The sequence below is a fragment of the Sturnira hondurensis genome, unplaced genomic scaffold (genome assembly GCF_014824575.4).
Source record: "Sturnira hondurensis isolate 20B ecotype Veracruz unplaced genomic scaffold, ASM1482457v3 Scaffold0010128, whole genome shotgun sequence".
Classification (NCBI taxonomy): domain Eukaryota; kingdom Metazoa; phylum Chordata; class Mammalia; order Chiroptera; family Phyllostomidae; genus Sturnira; species Sturnira hondurensis.
In genome coordinates this window covers 35,827,317-35,843,634 of record NW_028082759.1, presented here as the reverse complement: position 1 = coordinate 35,843,634, position 16,318 = coordinate 35,827,317, and the positions used below count along the sequence as shown (strand labels likewise).

The window sequence follows — 16,318 nt, the reverse complement described above, 5'->3', positions numbered from 1 at the left end:
GCAAGGGCCAGAGACTCATTCTGGCAAAGGGAGTGAGATGCTGAAGGAGGTTCACTTGGGTAGGCTTTCTTATGGGATTAAAGGAATGTCTGTTACATGGCCCCAGTGTGAAGTTACTACGACTCATCAGAGCTGTTTCCTAAGCTTTAAAGATGAATTTTATGCCCGAATTATTTCTGTACCCCAAGTGCCTTTATAAAGTTGCCGTTTAACATGATTTCTGACTTATAAGAGACAGTGCTTTCCTTGTTCAATACTAGAACCCACGGAACTCAGTGTGCTGAATTTTAGTGGATTGTAAAGGCTTCTGGTACAGCGTCTTGAATAGTTGATGACAAAAATCTGATTTTTAAGTTTAAAAGGTTTCCCAAATTGCATTTGTTAGCAATAGACATTTTTATGATCCTAAAAAATCAATAACACATTCTGACTGGATTGCAAACTCGAAGATTTAAAGTATCTGCCATTTACTGAACATTTTATGATAAATATATTATCATATAATGTGTCACGACATGTGACACATTAAAAAAAAATCAAGTGACACAAGAAAACCACTCCCCTCTACTGTATTCAGAGCACACAAAACACCTTGCTGACTCACGAACGTGCGGTCTCTTATCCGACGCGCTAACTAGTTTTCTCCTTTCCCCCCCACCCCTGCAGCGTACATCCCCACTCCGATTTATTTTGGAGCAGTCATCGACACCACCTGCATGCTGTGGCAACAGGAGTGTGGCGTGCAGGGCTCTTGCTGGGAGTACAATGTGACGTCATTTCGTTTTGTCTACTTTGGCTTGGCCGCCGGCCTCAAATTTGTTGGCTTTATTTTTATTTTTCTGGCCTGGTACTCCATTAAATACAAGGAGGAGGTGCTGCAGAGGCCAAGGTGGAGAGAGTTCCCTCTGGGCACTGTGAGTGAGATGGTGGGCCGCCCCGACGGTGCCGGTAAGCACGCCCGGACTAGGTCTTGTCCTGCTTTCAGCACCCAGGGAGAGTTCCAGGAAGAGACTTGTCTGCGAAAAGGGATCCAGTTGGCGGCACAGACCTATCCGGGGCCCTTCCCAGAAGCAATAAGTTCCTCCCCAGACCCGGGGCTGGAAGAGAGCCCTGCTGCCGTGTAGCCTCCCTCCCGAAACTTGAAAATGGAAGACTTTAGTTTTGTTGGTTGAGTTGAATATTGGCAACTTGAGAAACACCCGTGCCTTTTTCTCTTTCTTTCCTTTTTTAGCCTCTAAAGACACAATCCTCAAACCAACAAAGCTCAGTGAACACAGCCACTATTGAATGAGGGCTGGATACCTCAACGAGACTGAGAGCCTTTCTCTCGATTCTCTCCAAGAAGGAGTTTAGGTCCACTTGTTACCATTTCCGCTATGTTGACTTCATGCTCATACTCCAATAAGTATAAGGTCAAGGGACACGATGAACACAATCATGGACTTGTAATGGCGATGCATCTTATTAGTGCACACTCCACACAAAGGTGCGCTTGACCATGGCTTTGCATTTACAAGTCAAAATCTTTAGATCTGAGCACCTACTGTGAGTTCTGCTACAAAGCACAAATGAATTCGCCTCAACTATGCAATTTGACTGGGAAAATAAGTGCAGCATGCTACTTTTGCTTTCAGAGACTGCAGCAGATACGTTTTTGAAAAGAGGAAGCTCTTTAAAGTACTGTTAATAGCATTTTAAGCCATAGCAGAGTTATAAATCAGGTAGGATTTTTCAAATGCTTCAGAGGAACCATCTGCATCGTGTGATAAAGGAACAGCTACTTCATTTCATAAAGCCCATCCTCTTTTAGTCCATCTGTCCCCCTCACAAGGTGGTTAAGGAGGCTGCTAAATCATCTGATAGCTTGAAGATAAACTCCAGTATTCCTTCCTAAGGGGCTTTAAAACCAGTGTGCTAAACAATAGGCCTCGACTCTGTAATGTGAGATGCATAATAAGGAAACTCATGGCTTTCTCATCCCCCCCAAATTGCTGCAGAAATTATTTTAGCTCATAAGGGCTCACGTAGAGTAGTTAGGAATTGTAATCTTGTTATAGTTGGACATAGGAATATAGTTGGAAAATAGGAAAAAAATTTCAGAGATGCGTGATTGAGTCCCACCCCATTGCTATAATTATCTGCCTGGAATCACTAGCAAATCTGTATTGTTCTCTTTCTTATGCAGAGAAAATGGCTATGGTGGTTACTGAAATTAAGTCATTAAGCCAGGAAATCTCTACCTGCTCTATGGAAATCACCGAGAAAACCGGAGGAGGGAGATCTGGGAGTTGGACCTAGAATATGATCCTCCGTAATGGTTGAAAAATACCAGAAAAACTTGTCCGTTGTGCTGACTCCTGCTTCATTAGGGTTAGAATCATTTCCCCCTGCCCTTTGACTCCTTCCTACTGTGACCTTCCGAAAGTGATTTGAGAGAGGGCTTTTTTTTTCTCTTGGGTTCATTATCCATGATCCTTTCGAGACCTCCCGGCACATCACTTGGATTTAGGTGCCACCCAGGATGCTTTCTGGTTCTTAAGGCAGATGACTCCCGGCGGCACTATGCACCGATGGCAAGTTAACTCCTGGGAGCTGGCTGCGCAGAAAAAGGACCATGAGCACTCAGGTTTAGGAGGGACTGTCAGGTCCAAACGCCAGTGTCAGCACTTCTGCCAAGGAGCCTGTGCTTGCCGGTAGGGGTCATCCAGCAAATGGTTTCCCTGGCTGGTCTGCCCTCTTCCGCAGAAAGAACGTGACTGACACAACTGTCCCACGATTCAGGGTTTTCACCCTCCACTCGTGGTTGCCCCCTGGGGTTGTGTGGCTCTTCCTGGGTGCAGGGTTGTTCTCCTCTCTCCCTAGGATTGGTACCAGTCAAATGGTCCTCTCGGTGTATGCAGTTTGTGGAGAGGGCTACCCCTCTTGGACTGAAGAATCTCTCCGAGGGCTCGAGCCAGTGGTCTCGGTGACAAGGACTTCCCTTTGAGCAGTCTCGTTTGATAAGGCATTGTTGCCTGTAGTCATTCTGGTGTCCATCAAACTTTGGTCAGCATGGTGCGTGTGGAAGGTCTTTAGAAAATATTGCTGACCAAGCCGGTGTCTACGCTGGGGCTTGAGGCTTCCTCTTTCCCCTCTACGGGAAATCTTTCAGCCTTTCGGAGAGAAAGTTTCCTTTTGTGTTGGAGCTACAGATAGGTAGGTTGGAGGGAGGTACTGTTCTCTTAATTTCTCTCTGATTATTAAGAAACAGTATCAAGAAAATTTTGCTGGGATTTTACCTTTTTTTGTAGCTAAGATAATATGTTCCGACACTTTCAGTTTCTCTCTTCCTGGTCAGAGGTTTCGAAAAGGAGCACCCTCAGAACTCCAGGATAGAGAATGAGGGACGCACCAGGTATAACTGGAGAGTGCCTCCCTCTTTCTCGGCCATGAACTGTCGCCTGGCTCTGCGTCAATGACTGCTGAGCACCGTTTGACCCATTACCATCTGCCATTCTCTGAGACCCTTTGGGGTGATTAGGCCAGAATTCAAAGAAATCGGCATGAATTGTACATCACAACGTTGTATTGTACTTCTTCAAGTATCTGATGCTTATAAATAGCAGGTGTATCATTAATGTGTTACTGGTGTGTGTGGAATAAGTAGTAAAAGTTGTGGAATATATACCAAGTAAGAGTTGTCCCCCAAATGCTTTGGGCTCTGGTAGCATCACTGGAATATTATGTAGTCAACAAAAAAGATGATTTCATAGATGAAACCATTTAATTATGTATATGAGGTTCTTAAATGCTTCTTAATAAATTGGTTATGTTACTTATAGCTCCTATTATAAGTTTAATTGCCACTTTTCATGAGCTTAGACTCCTAATTTCTTGTTTTGGAAAAGGTCATCTTGTTTCCCAATAAACTAGGTAGATTAATATAGTATTTGGCTCTAATATGCAAGTATAATATCCTTGACTGTAGTCTATTAATTTAGGAAGGGGACGGGGTGGGGGTTGAAGCACATTCTTTGGTTATTTTCATTGCTGGGAGGTCCTGACCCTTTGTAGGCGGCTTTACTTCCTGAAAACAGTCAAAGGTCATTCAGAACCAAGGGGAGGGGAGAGGGGAGGGGCAGAGGGGACGCGGATTAGCACACGTCAGCTGACTAGCTACAGAGCATTTGATCGAGCACTTAATATATATTGTCCATTTTAATTTCTTACTATGTTTGAAAGAGAACTATTTATGTTCTGCTCTTCTGTTTTTATTGTTTTTTAAACAGATGGTGCAAACTGAGGCTCTGAGAGGGAAGGTGACTCGCTGAGGACTGGGGAGTGGGCAGGTCGGGGCTCAGACGCAGGGCTCTGGCTCTTGGGGGCTGGCTTCTCCGCTGCATGGGATGGTTTTGACGAACAGAGATAAGATGTGACTAGAAGACAGTGAGGTAGATCACCTCAGCTTTTGATGTGCTACTGTTGCTGAGGAGTAGAGAACTTCCTATTTCTTTATGTAAAATGGAAAAAATCTGTAGGGAACATTAGCATTTAAGGTTTAGATCTGGAAGGTAAATTTGCATTTATTTAAGCTAAGTCTTATGGTCAAAATTTTTTGTCATAACATACCTCAAGTATTTATTTATAGTGTGTACTTACTATAGAACAAACCCAATTTTGGTGGTAATGTTGGGTCTCAGTAGAGTTTCTGAAATGAAACATTATGAGGAAAGGGGGTTCAGATTTATTGAATCGGAGCTTCCTGGTTCCAGGTGTATGGTGTTCTACCCCTCCCCGCCTTCGCAATGTTAACATTTCTATCTGTGTTCGGTGAAAATTGGTTTAAGTTTCCTAATAAAAGTTTGAAATGAATATATATTTACAGTGTTACATGTTAAGCGAACGTATACGACATGTTACGTATAATATCCCAGACCACGGTGGTGACTGTTAGTAGCTGCGGTAACAACCAGGAGCGCACACTTGGCAACGCCAGCCATCGGAGAAGGGAGTTACCTGGCGGAGGTGATGGCGGCTCCCCATTTTCGCCACCCACCGAGAAAACCCTTCCTCCGTCAGCAATCTCAGCTTGCATCCTTGGAGGGCTTGGAGCCAGAGCCTCTCTTTTTGGAGCCGGTTATGTACAAGCCACAGGTGCACCGAAGAGAAGCTTCGTAGTTTGAATAACAGAGCATTTTGTGGAGATTCTCTTGTGTGCCAGGAACCAGAGGAGAGCCCAGGCCTAGGCTGGTAGCCGGTTCTACTTTGTGATTTTGTGTGTAGGTAAGACACCCTCCATGGCACAGAAAGGTGATGGTAACTATTGATGTATCGGTGCGTACTGAGTATTCTGGGAAGCGATAGACATCGCACTACTGAATAAGCCTGGAACCGCCCGGACTGCAGGCTTGCCGATTCTCTGGTATGCAGGCCAGTGGCAGCCTTTACACATCTGCATTTTCTCCTTCATAGCGGCCAAGGGAGCGTCATCGCGGACCCACAAAGTTAGTGGCCTTGAGCACTTTATCTGTTCTGTCTTCTCTTCTTTCTTCATCTTTCAGGATGCTGCTGGCTGTATCCATCCCAGATTTCTTGCTACATTGGTATCACATCTGTGTGTTTGAAGAGGTTATTTTAAGCACCTCAGTTTTTCTCAGCCCTAGGAAGGGTCAAATAGGAAGAAAACCCTCCCTAGGCATTTGCTATTGCCACATTTAAAAAATGCCTTGGTGCTAGAAGTGTTTGATGAAGCATGCTCACCACAAAAAACGCACCACTGAATCCACGGTGTTTCACTGATGGGGGACTGCATGTGCTGTGCTTTGGGGGCACCTGGAGGACTCCCCGTGAACAAGCACTCATTACTCTCATTACTACAGTTCATCCATGAATGTGGCATTGCAAAAATGAAGTGTGTAAGGGGGAATCCTTTTTTCTATAAAAAACTCAGCGTTTTTGATATTTATTTTAGCAAGAATCATCAAATGCTAGATAGAAATAATTTCAGAGAGGGGGAAAATATTTCAGGTAATCTTATTTCTTCTCCAGAAATGTACACCCATGCAAGGTGTTTTTAATACTAGGGTTTTGAGGGTGTTATCTTTTTCTGGTATTCTACTATTACATGTTAAAATCCAAGGAGAGGATATCATTAAAAACTAAAACTAATGTAATAGCAGGGACTGTTAAACCAAAGGGGTGAGCAAAAGAAGTTTAAAGTTTGTCTCTAGAAAAGAAAAAGAATAATTGGTAAGACTTTATTGTGGGCATTTTTCTTAAAATATATACCTCTGCTCCTAACCCCGAATATCAATGAGAAGCATGAACCAGGCAGGTCAGCCTCTAATTCTCCAGTTAAAGGAAATGTAACACTGTGTCAGGCCAGCTGGCATTAGGATCCTAGTGGAGTGTGTGTTCGGCGTGTGTGTGTTTGTGTGTAGGGGTGTGTGTGCTTGTGAAGAAAGGCTGTTTTGAGTTGGTGCATAAAGAAGTTTGATTTTGTGAATTTTCAAATGGATATTTATTTGGTGACCTCTTAGGTAATTGAAAAGATGTATAATTTTCTTGTGTTTAATGAAATATATTGTCAATGTACTAATCAACCTTGGTTTACAACATCTTGAATACTTGATCACTGAAAACTAAGAAAAAAAAGGAAAAAACGAGAATAAAATGTGTTGGATGGAAATTACTTTGTCTCTTACGATTTTTGTTGTTTGAAGCGATGAAGTGATGATGCTGGTGTGGTCACCTTCCCCCTCCCACCTCACAGGGAAGACACAGGGGTTTGGTTGGATTAAATAGGCCACCGCTATTCCAAACTCCGTACATAGTGATGAGCTGCTTATATAACTGGTCACTTGGCCATGAAGCCAAATGTCCTATGTGTCAACTATTAGGGCTATAGTTTTGAGAGCCTGCAAGAGCACATTTTCCTTTGAGTCACCAAAGAGAATAATTTTCGGTAGTTTATCACTTACCTATTTCAATTCAAACAGACTTTGGGCCTGCAGAACTGTGCCTGAAACGTAGTTTATGTTAGTCAGGAGAGTCTGAGTTATGCTTAAAAAACTTGCTAACCCCAAATCTCAGTGGCTTCATAGCACAAAAGTTGACTTCTTATTTCCATCACGTGGCTATAAAGGTCTGTTCTACGTAGTCCCTTGAGGACCCAGCCTGACAAATCCTATGGCCTTGAAGCCTCACCATTTAGAACATTCAAGGTTGGTCTTGGCTGCTGAGCAAGGAGTGGAAGACCCAGAGAAAGGCAGAGGGCCCTTTCTCCCCCTCAGCCCAGAAGTGCTACCTGCCACGCTGCGTTGGTCCTAACTATTTGCACATTCCTGCCTAACTTCTGGGATCCCGGAAGTGCAGGGAAGTGATGGTGAGCATTGGGTGGATTTTTTTATTTTAATTTTTGTTTTTCCCCCACACAGTTGACCATGACAGACTGAGAATGATTACCAAAGGAGTCCAACTTACTATTCTAAAAATTGGTGGACAAAAGGAAAGTCTCAAGCTTAAAAAAGAATGATTTCTTAAGGAGCGATGGTCAAAACTTGGTTAACAAAACAGTTAAAACCCCCCTCTCCCCAAACTCCACTGAATTAATTGTTGCTAAACTGACCCAGGAGCTGGTCTGAAATTGGAGGAGGAACGTGAGTTCAGGTTCCATCTATGGGGAAACAAAGCACTGAATTTTGAGGTCTCTTCCGATGGATGGCGGAGTTCTCCAAATGCAGCAGCGTCTGAGATTTTGGGGTGTGAGGTGGAAGGAGGTAACAGCCCCGCCTTGAGCACTCGGTAGGTGGAAAGCAGGCTAATTGATTTCTCTTTCTCTGCCCCCCTCCCCGCCCCAACCACTGCACAGAGAAACAAAAGGGTCACAGTGGCTCAAGGTGCATAAGCTATTGGGGCTTGAGTGCACGTCTGTTGATTTCTGGCTTGTTTCCTGCCACAGCTTGTTTTGTGCATTCTTCAAGGGAGCCATTTATGCAAAAACCACATAGTACCCCCTGCTCCCATCTACCAACTTCTCCTCAACTTTGTGTGCACTTTAGGCAAAGGGCTCCTCTTGAATTTCTTTAATATCCTGCACTTTCAACAGGAGAGGCATAACCAATCTGAATAGTGGGCTTTTGGGTATAGATCCATGAGAAAAAGCTTCTTTTCGAGAAATGAGGAAAGAGGAAAGGTTATGATGTAACCATCATCTGGCCGTAGCCCCAGACTTGGTGGACCTCAGCATTTTAAGAGCTATTAAAAAGCATCCAGTTCCTCTCTTGTTTTTAAAATTGTCAGGTGGGCAGAGATGGCCTCTGGAGTTTCAGCATGTGGGCGCCAAAAAACATTTTTAATTGCACAACGTCACTGGAAAGCAAGGAGATCAATATGCAGCGCTCACTTTTGAATTTAAATGTCAAAGTTTGACATAGTTCCAACTCATAATATCCGTATAAATCAGCTGAACACTAAAACCATTTATTGGCCTGCTGGCATGGCTAGGACCCTAAGCACTGAAGAAAGAGAGAAACTGCCGTGGACCACGTTGTTCTAGATGTGTTCTTGTCAAAATGGTAGTGAAGCTACTTTAGAAATGAATTAAGTGGCCAGTCTGCCAGGCACCGTTTCTTGGCTCCCAGCAAAAATATCTTTAGTTGCCTTACAGTGACACCTACTGGTCACTATTGAAAACACATGCTCTACTAATTTCTGGGCCCTTTTGGTTCCTGGGCTTGAGTTGTGTGGGGCCTTAGTGACCACATACATATTAAGGTGGCGAAGTCTATGACATCTCCTTCTGTGCTGAGACCTATTAGTGGTTGGATCAGTTCCACTCTGGTTCTGGGTCACCTGTGCTGTTGGGGCTGAGAAGTGGGTAATGTGGGAGGGGAGGCTTGAGGGAGAGGATGCAGATTCTGGGCTTCAGAATCTGGAGTCCTTGGAGGCTGACTCGTGTGGGGGCTGAAGATTCAGAGCATTTGCCAGCGGAAGTGAGGCAGCGCTCAGCACAAAAGGCTTCAGCATCCGTAGCTCCTTTTGTCCCCAACCATCTGCAGGGCTTCCCTAACATCTGGGATCAGGGATGTTCCAATCCCAGCAGGAAAAATCCTGATTTCTTAAAGTCATTCTCTCTACTTCACACAGCAGTGGGCTCACTTTGACGCCCAAGGTATTACGCTGGCTACGTGCTCAATGCCACAACACACTTAGGTGAGCAGTACACGTATTTTTCGATCATTTTCAGACAAACATATCTAGTTAGGTAAACTTGAATGTTCAGGCCTGTTTCGGTACTTTGATGCCATCTCTGTATCAGGGGTTCCTGGTCAGAGGTGACTTTGCAAGTGCTGGGGACACTGGGCAGTGTCTGCAGACATTTTGGGGTGTCACAAGTGGGGGTGTGCATCTGGAAGGCAGAGACCGGGGATGGTGTTAAACATTCTGCCACGCACAGGACCACAGCCACGGTGAAGAACTATCCATCCCCGAAATGTCAGCAGAGGCTGGGAAATCCTACTGTCTCTCTAATTACAGCCGTAAGGTTGTCATCGTAGGATTGAAGTCGTCCTCACGACCTCATGTCCTCGTGCTGTTCTGTAGACATTCAAGTACACTTCACATCAAGTTAAAACTACTTTATAAATAAGTACAGCGGTGGTTGCCAGGGCGGGGAGCTTTAGGTGAGTTTCTTGGTCCGAAGTGGGGGAAGGAGCAAGGTTGTTTGTGGCCAATTATTCTCACTCGGTTGGCCCCAGACTTGGTATGACATCAGTGTTTCCTTACCTGGGGGAGAGTGTAAAATGGGGGAGATATTATTTCTGGGGGTGGAGGAGTCCAGAAAAGTTTATGTGAGAGGAAAACGCAAAAGCTTCAAATAATATGGGAATCGAAAGATGGATGAAATTTCTACAGGTTGGGATGGGAAATGGGGATAAACCCCAGAAGGGTAGATGGAAACAGGAGAAGACTTCAGACCTGGGAAGGTGGCACTAACCCAGGGGAAGCTGGTAGCGGCAGCTGAGACGGAGGGGGGAGCAGGTGGGTGCATGACAGGGTAGAGCGTCTCCGAAGACAGTAGACAATCATTGAAGATTCCTGAGCTGGAGGCTGAGATCTGAGCCATGGCCCTGAGGGACTCGCCTGGAAGAGAGTGTGAGGTGGACCTGTTGGAGCTGGGCAAGGCTGGAGATGAGAAAAGGGCCGAGGGGCTCGTACAGCTTCCACAGAAGCTTCTGTTAGTCATGGGGGCTCAAGCGAACCAGGCTGTGAATGGGGGCCCAAGTGGACCACATCAAGGTAGTATTTTTGCCCAAAGTATTTTTAAAAAGAATTTATTTATTTTTAGAGAGAAGGGAAGGGAGGGAGGAAGACAGTGAGCGAAACACTGATGTGTGAAGGAAACACCAATGGGTTGCCTTTTGCATCCCCCCAACTGGGGACCAGGCCGAACCCAGGCATGTGGCCTGATGACTGGGAATTAAACTGGCAACCTTTGGTTTGCAGGGTGATGCTCACACAGCTGAGCCACGCTGGTCAGGGCTGCCCAAAGTATTTTAATTACCAACTGCAGATACTTGTTTTCTATTAAAATATAATTTGAAAGTATTAAGTAGAATTGGACTAATCTGAGGTCATATCAGCTCTAAAGCAAGTCCTGAAAAATAAGCATTTAAAAATCTTCAGGACAATGGAATACTACTTGGCCATAAAAAGAAGGAGATCTCACCCTTTGCAACAGCATGGATGGATCTGGAGAACGTTACACTGAGTGAAATACACCAGCCAGAGAAAGACAAATACCATATAATTTCACTTACATGTGAGCTGTAACAAACAAAGAAACCATAACAAAATAGAAACAGACTCATCAATAGAGAATGGACCAACAGCTGTTGGGGGGGGTGTTGCAGGCCTCGGTGAAAAGGGTGAAGGGATTAAGAAAATAAGCTCACAGACACAGACAAGAGCATGGTGATTACCAGAGGGAAAGTGGGGTAGGCGAGGTATGGGGGGTAGATACATGGTGATGGAAGAAGACAACCTGGGGTAGTGAACACACAGTACAATATGCAGGTGACGTATTATAGAACTACACACCTGGAACCTCTACATAATTTTATTAACCAATGCCACCCCAATGAATTCAATTAAAAGAAGAAGAGTAAAATCTTCTTTAGAAGGTCAGCAAGTTTAGGTATGTTTGGTGTGGAATTGGAGTGGTAAGTATTCATTCCTTCTCTATCAAAACAGCCCGCAGATGCTGGCGATTATCGCTTCTTTTTGGAAGGCTGAGCGGGGCCTCGGGTATTTTCTGGTTTGGGTATGGCAGGCAGGTTTCTGTCGTGCACGCCAACACCAAATCAGCAGTATTGGTGGCAGCTGGTTGAAGAAGCAGCCAGCTGCATCGCAGAGGATTCTAGGGCCCAGATACTCTGGCTTAATGGAAAAGTGTCCTGATGCGTCAGCAACATCTTCCTGGGGCACATTTTGGGGAAAGAAAGCCCATGTACTACGCATTTTCCATTTTCAATTCAAACTTCTTGTTTTACAACAGAAGAAGCTCCATTTAGAGAGGTTATGTGACTTTTCCAAGCTCATACAGATAGTCAAAATCAGGAGTTTGCCATGAAGTGGGGTCTAATTTCACGTTCATTGTTCTTTCCCTGACTCCTTACGGAACGGGGTTCCACAGTGGTCTCTCCCTCTCTTCCCCAATCTGGCCTGTATGTGTGTGTTTTGAGAAAGTGGGAGGGGCTGGCCTTCACCTCTGCTAAATCTCTTCCTCTTACACATCTGCAGGGAATGGGGGGATGCAAGTCAGCTCAGTCCTTCTGAGCATCAGCCTCCTCGCAGACCAAATCGAGGCCGGCTGACCGGCCAATTTCTAAGGGCCCGTCAAGATCTGAAATAGTCTCTCTTGGGCCCTGTACACACAGTAGGTACACCAGAGTTATTGAACTGAACTAGAATGGAATTTCCTCCAGGGCAGCAACATTTGGCCTGGTCCCCCTTTCCAGGAAAGGAGCAGGAGGAAGGACAGGTATGGGGACAGCATTGTCATCTCGGGTGCTTCTTGATGAAACTGTGGAGTTATGGATTGGATTGTGTCCCCTCTGAATTCATATACTGAAGTGCTAATCCCCCATGTGACTGCATCTGGAGACAGGGCCTTTAAAGAGGTAATTCAGGTGAAGTGAGGTCATAGGTGTGGGCCCTCACCTTATACAACTGGTGTCCAAGAGAGAGAGAAAGAGAGCGCGCAGGGGTCTGCACGGACAGTAAAAAGGCCGCGTGAGGACACAGTGAGAGGATAGCCATCTGCGAGCCAAGGACAGAGGACTCAGGGGGAACCGGTGCTGCAGACAGGTCTTGGCTTCCAGCCTGTAGGACAGCGAGCAAATAAATTTCTGTTGTGTGAGGCATGCAGCCTGTGGCGTTGTTATGGCAACCCTAGCAACCTAATACAGACGGTTTCCTCAATTACCCGAGGACTGAACTGGCAGATCCCAAAGTCCTCTGCGTTTTTTTCTGTGATTGCTGGACATTTCTGATTTCTGAGATTGTTAGCTCTCCCCGAGTGCAGGAAGCGCCTCGGGGGATCTAGAGCACAAGGCAGAGCGTGAAATCTGTGGATCAGAAAACTTGAGGTCTTGGAGAGTGGTTTTGTCTCCACCGAAGTTTGTGGTCCCCAAGAATCCAAACTGCCTTTGGTGGGTCGGCCCCTAGCTTTTAAAAAAACTTCATTTGCAGTGCCTAGGTGTCGAATACATAATTTGCGGGTTCAGTGACAAATGGAAATGTGAGGCTCCTTTTTAAAAAACGATTAAGCATTTCAAGACGGAAACAACGGAGAAGCAAACTAAGCATTAGCCCTGTGAAGCTGCCCAGGCCGAGTGCTCCAGAGCCACCCCAGTGCGGCCTCTCACGGCCTCCTGACAGCAACAGGACAAATCCGTGTTGTAATCCCTGTTACGATAATGTTCTGTAACTGGGGGTCCCCAGCCTCCAGGCTGCAGACCCGTATTAGTCTGTGGTCTGTTAGGAACCGGGCCATGAGCAAAGCTCACCTGAGCCCCACCTCCCGTCTGGGCCCCGCATCCCTGCGCCCCCCGCTCCGACCCCCACCCCCCAGTCTACTGGTACCTGGTGCCAGAAAGATTGGGAACCACTGTTCTATAACACACTGACTTTGATTCCATCTCACTAATATGGCTAATATTTAATCACATTAATTGAGATCAGGACTCGAGTTTACTTGCAAGGCATGGGTGTGTCACAAAAACCTGGTAAAGTTCATTCCTCTGAAACAGATAAAGTTTAAACACCTTTTATTTCAAGAAATAATGCTTCTAGACTTTCCTGAAGCCAGAATTGTTCTATAAAAGTATCACAGAATATTACACAAGATTAAAAAAACACAGTATGCTTCCTAATAACCTGAAGCCTTTTTACAAAGCACATCATTCGTGACCATAAATATGTCTCTTCTGCCATTCAGCCGGTGACACGCACATCTGATAAGGAGCTAGTTAACTTTAACATATGTACAGAGTCTAATAAAGACTTAAAGTTATCAAAGATTCAACTATAACATATTAAACTTTCTTTAAAAGAGTTTACCTTAAACACTTAAAGGAAACATAATTTACCTATGTGTTTGTATTATCTAAAAAAAAATCACTGTTATGCTATTACTGAGAAATCGATTAGGATACTGATAGTGTTCAATGAGGTAATCCTTTTGCTGGTATTTAAAAAATCTGATACAGAACAAGAATATTTTCAAGAACACAATGGGAAAAGCAGTTTTGAATGATGCCTTTAGAAATCAGAACTTGGTCTCAGAAGTAATCATACAACACCTACAGTGTGTTTGATTTGTGAAACATTCATGACTGTGTCTTATTGGAAAAACATTTATGTAAATTCAAAATGAATATGTTTTCTTAACACTTAAGCTTATTGGCCAGGTCAAGGAAACAAAACAAAGATGGGAAAAAAAAGTCCTTAGTCCTTTTATCCTGTTATGAAAATAATAACAATTTAGCAATCTTAAGCATACAATGAACACTTTGAGGCTAGGCAGAGAGAAAGCAGGCAATATTTGTGTGGCCTATTTCTTTTTACTGCCAGCATCATTAGCCATGCCTTTCTGCTAATCAAGTTTAGCAAGTCGAGAGAAAACATGCAATAGTTTCTGGCAAAAGCCTATGTGAAACAATATGGGACCCATACTGTGTGTCGTCCTCGGGGGTCTGTTTTACTCTGTCACACTGAGAACAAGCAGTGAGACTGTGAGAAGCCTGTAAGAAAATAAGACTAACCAAAGAGACATGGCATTTTGATCTCAAAGTGCAAAATCATTGACCTAGAAAGTGTCGGCATCGAAAAATTCCAGTGGTTACGATGAATCCAAACCACGTGACCCAGACTGCAGAAAGGGGGTTGGAAGATTCACGGAGCATGTCCAGTTTTGGAAACCAGGAAGGCACAATTCTAGCCATCTTGTTAGGATAGCATGTATAGATGCATGTCCCTACAGCTTTCCCAAGATAATACTGTTTCAGGATCCCCTAACCCAACAAAAATCCACACGTCACCTTGCTCCCCACTCTGGACACACAGTGAATTACAACACCAGGTCTCTGTGCGTTTGCTGACATGCGCACTGACTTCTACTACCTAGGGTGGCTTGGAATGTTGGTTGTCATGATTGCCTTTATTAGTTTACTAATACAAAGTTAAAAACAATACTGTGTTTAGGGTAAGGTAACAATTTCATGTAATCAGTCCCCCTTCTGTGACTTTTCTCCACCTTGTTCGACATGCCCTCCATACTACTGGAGTTCATGGGCTTCTCCAAGGTGGACACTTTGACCGTCTGAGGAGTGGCAGCCACGTCAGAGTGCCCAGGAAGACACACTGATCCTCGAAACATCTTCTCCTGGACCACCATCCTGGGGAGGTCCTTTCTGGTGCCTGGTGATGGGCTGTAGCCTGGGGCTGGCCTTGAACACCAGCTTGGGCCTGTCACTACCACTGAGGTCAGGTTCAAGATGACTCAACTCTTCACGCTCCATCCATTTGGCAGTTTCATGATTTCTCCAGTGTTCAGAATTCAAACGACAACTTCTGGAATGTCATTATTTCATTCAAGTTTACTTTCTGGACTGAATGTTGGTCGGTTCAAATGCAGGGTTCAAGGTTGGCTGGCAAGGTCAAATGAGGGGCTTCCCCAGCCATGCAGCTTGGGTCTTCATCTGACTCAGTGGGGGCCATCTCTACCGGCACAGGGAGCTCAGTAGATACACCCAGGAACCCATCACTTTGAGTAGTCTGAGTCTTGTTTTGTTTTGCTCGTGGTAACCGTTCAGCAGTGCAAATACTCTGGCTATGTCCTCCAAGTAATGAGTTCAGTCAACCAGACTAAGTCTATAGCTCCGTCTGTACTCATAGACGCTTCCATTCACGCTGTATAAACCCTCCAGGCCTTGCCAGCTGCTGTCCGCAGTGGGACTGGGAAGGCTAACCTTCCCACCCGTCCCATAACTGTCCTCTGTGAAGAGACATGAAGGCAGATCATTAGTGGGGAAAAGATTTCCTATTTCTGGACTAGCAACTTGCATCGTTTTCACAAAGCAAATCAGTTTCAAGTCTACCACGAAAAAGCATTTCCCCCTAGTAATCTGTTACCAAGGAGTAGTCCTGGGTTCCAAGAGTGATTGAACAATAACAGAAACACGGAAAGATGATGAACCGAGTGGAAACGGCTCTGACTGGGCACCGTCAGAGGGCTCCTTTTAGTCCTGGCTCTGGTCAAGCCAACTCTGTTGCCACGAAATTCTGTGAGTGAGTCTCTGAGTCTGGGTTCCTCGTCTGTCAAATGTGGGAATACTGGTGGGATAATACCTTTCCTCTTGTAGGGTTCCCTGGTGAATGATGGATTTGAAAGTACTTTAATGTGACAGGCAGTGTTAGTAAGATATCTTTATTTTCTATTCCCTGGTACTCAGAATAAAAACAAACTTGAATGCAGTTAAACTCTTAAAATTGATTGCTTGAATCTGTTTCGTTGTTGTTGTTTGCCCTAAGAGTTCTATGTCCTGGCTAGGTCAATCTTTCAGCGGTTCTCACACTATGCAAAGCCTGCACCCACTTTTTCTGAGATCTTTCTACACTATTGAGATGACCACAGACCTGCAGAAAACATCTTTTCTCTAGCTGTGTCCAAGTATGGCTCTAAAGAGGTGGCCTGCATTAATGCAGTGAACAACCTGCGAGCCACGTAGATTGGCAGGAAGGATAAGTAAAACTATACAAAACCCCAAATCTCAGT

At 44.8% G+C, this 16,318-nt stretch overlaps 2 protein-coding genes across 6 annotated transcripts in view; one reads left to right on the top strand and one right to left on the bottom strand.

The window, feature by feature from the left end:
- SLCO5A1 (solute carrier organic anion transporter family member 5A1) overlaps positions 1-6,131 on the top strand; it is a 118,770-nt gene extending 112,639 nt beyond the window's left edge. For both annotated transcript variants that reach the window (XM_037058686.1, XM_037058685.1), the window contains one exon: positions 667-6,131. In XM_037058686.1, the coding sequence (XP_036914581.1) occupies positions 667-1,124 (458 nt within the window). In that variant the 3' untranslated portion in view covers positions 1,125-6,131. The remainder of the gene's footprint in view (positions 1-666) is intronic.
- A 7,162-nt stretch (positions 6,132-13,293) lies between these two features.
- SULF1 (sulfatase 1) overlaps positions 13,294-16,318 on the bottom strand; it is a 163,282-nt gene continuing 160,257 nt past the window's right edge. For all 4 annotated transcript variants that reach the window (XM_037058682.1, XM_037058683.1, XM_037058679.1 and 1 more), the window contains one exon: positions 13,294-15,538. In XM_037058682.1, coding sequence (XP_036914577.1) covers positions 15,508-15,538 — 31 coding nt within the window. In that variant the 3' untranslated portion in view covers positions 13,294-15,507. The remainder of the gene's footprint in view (positions 15,539-16,318) is intronic.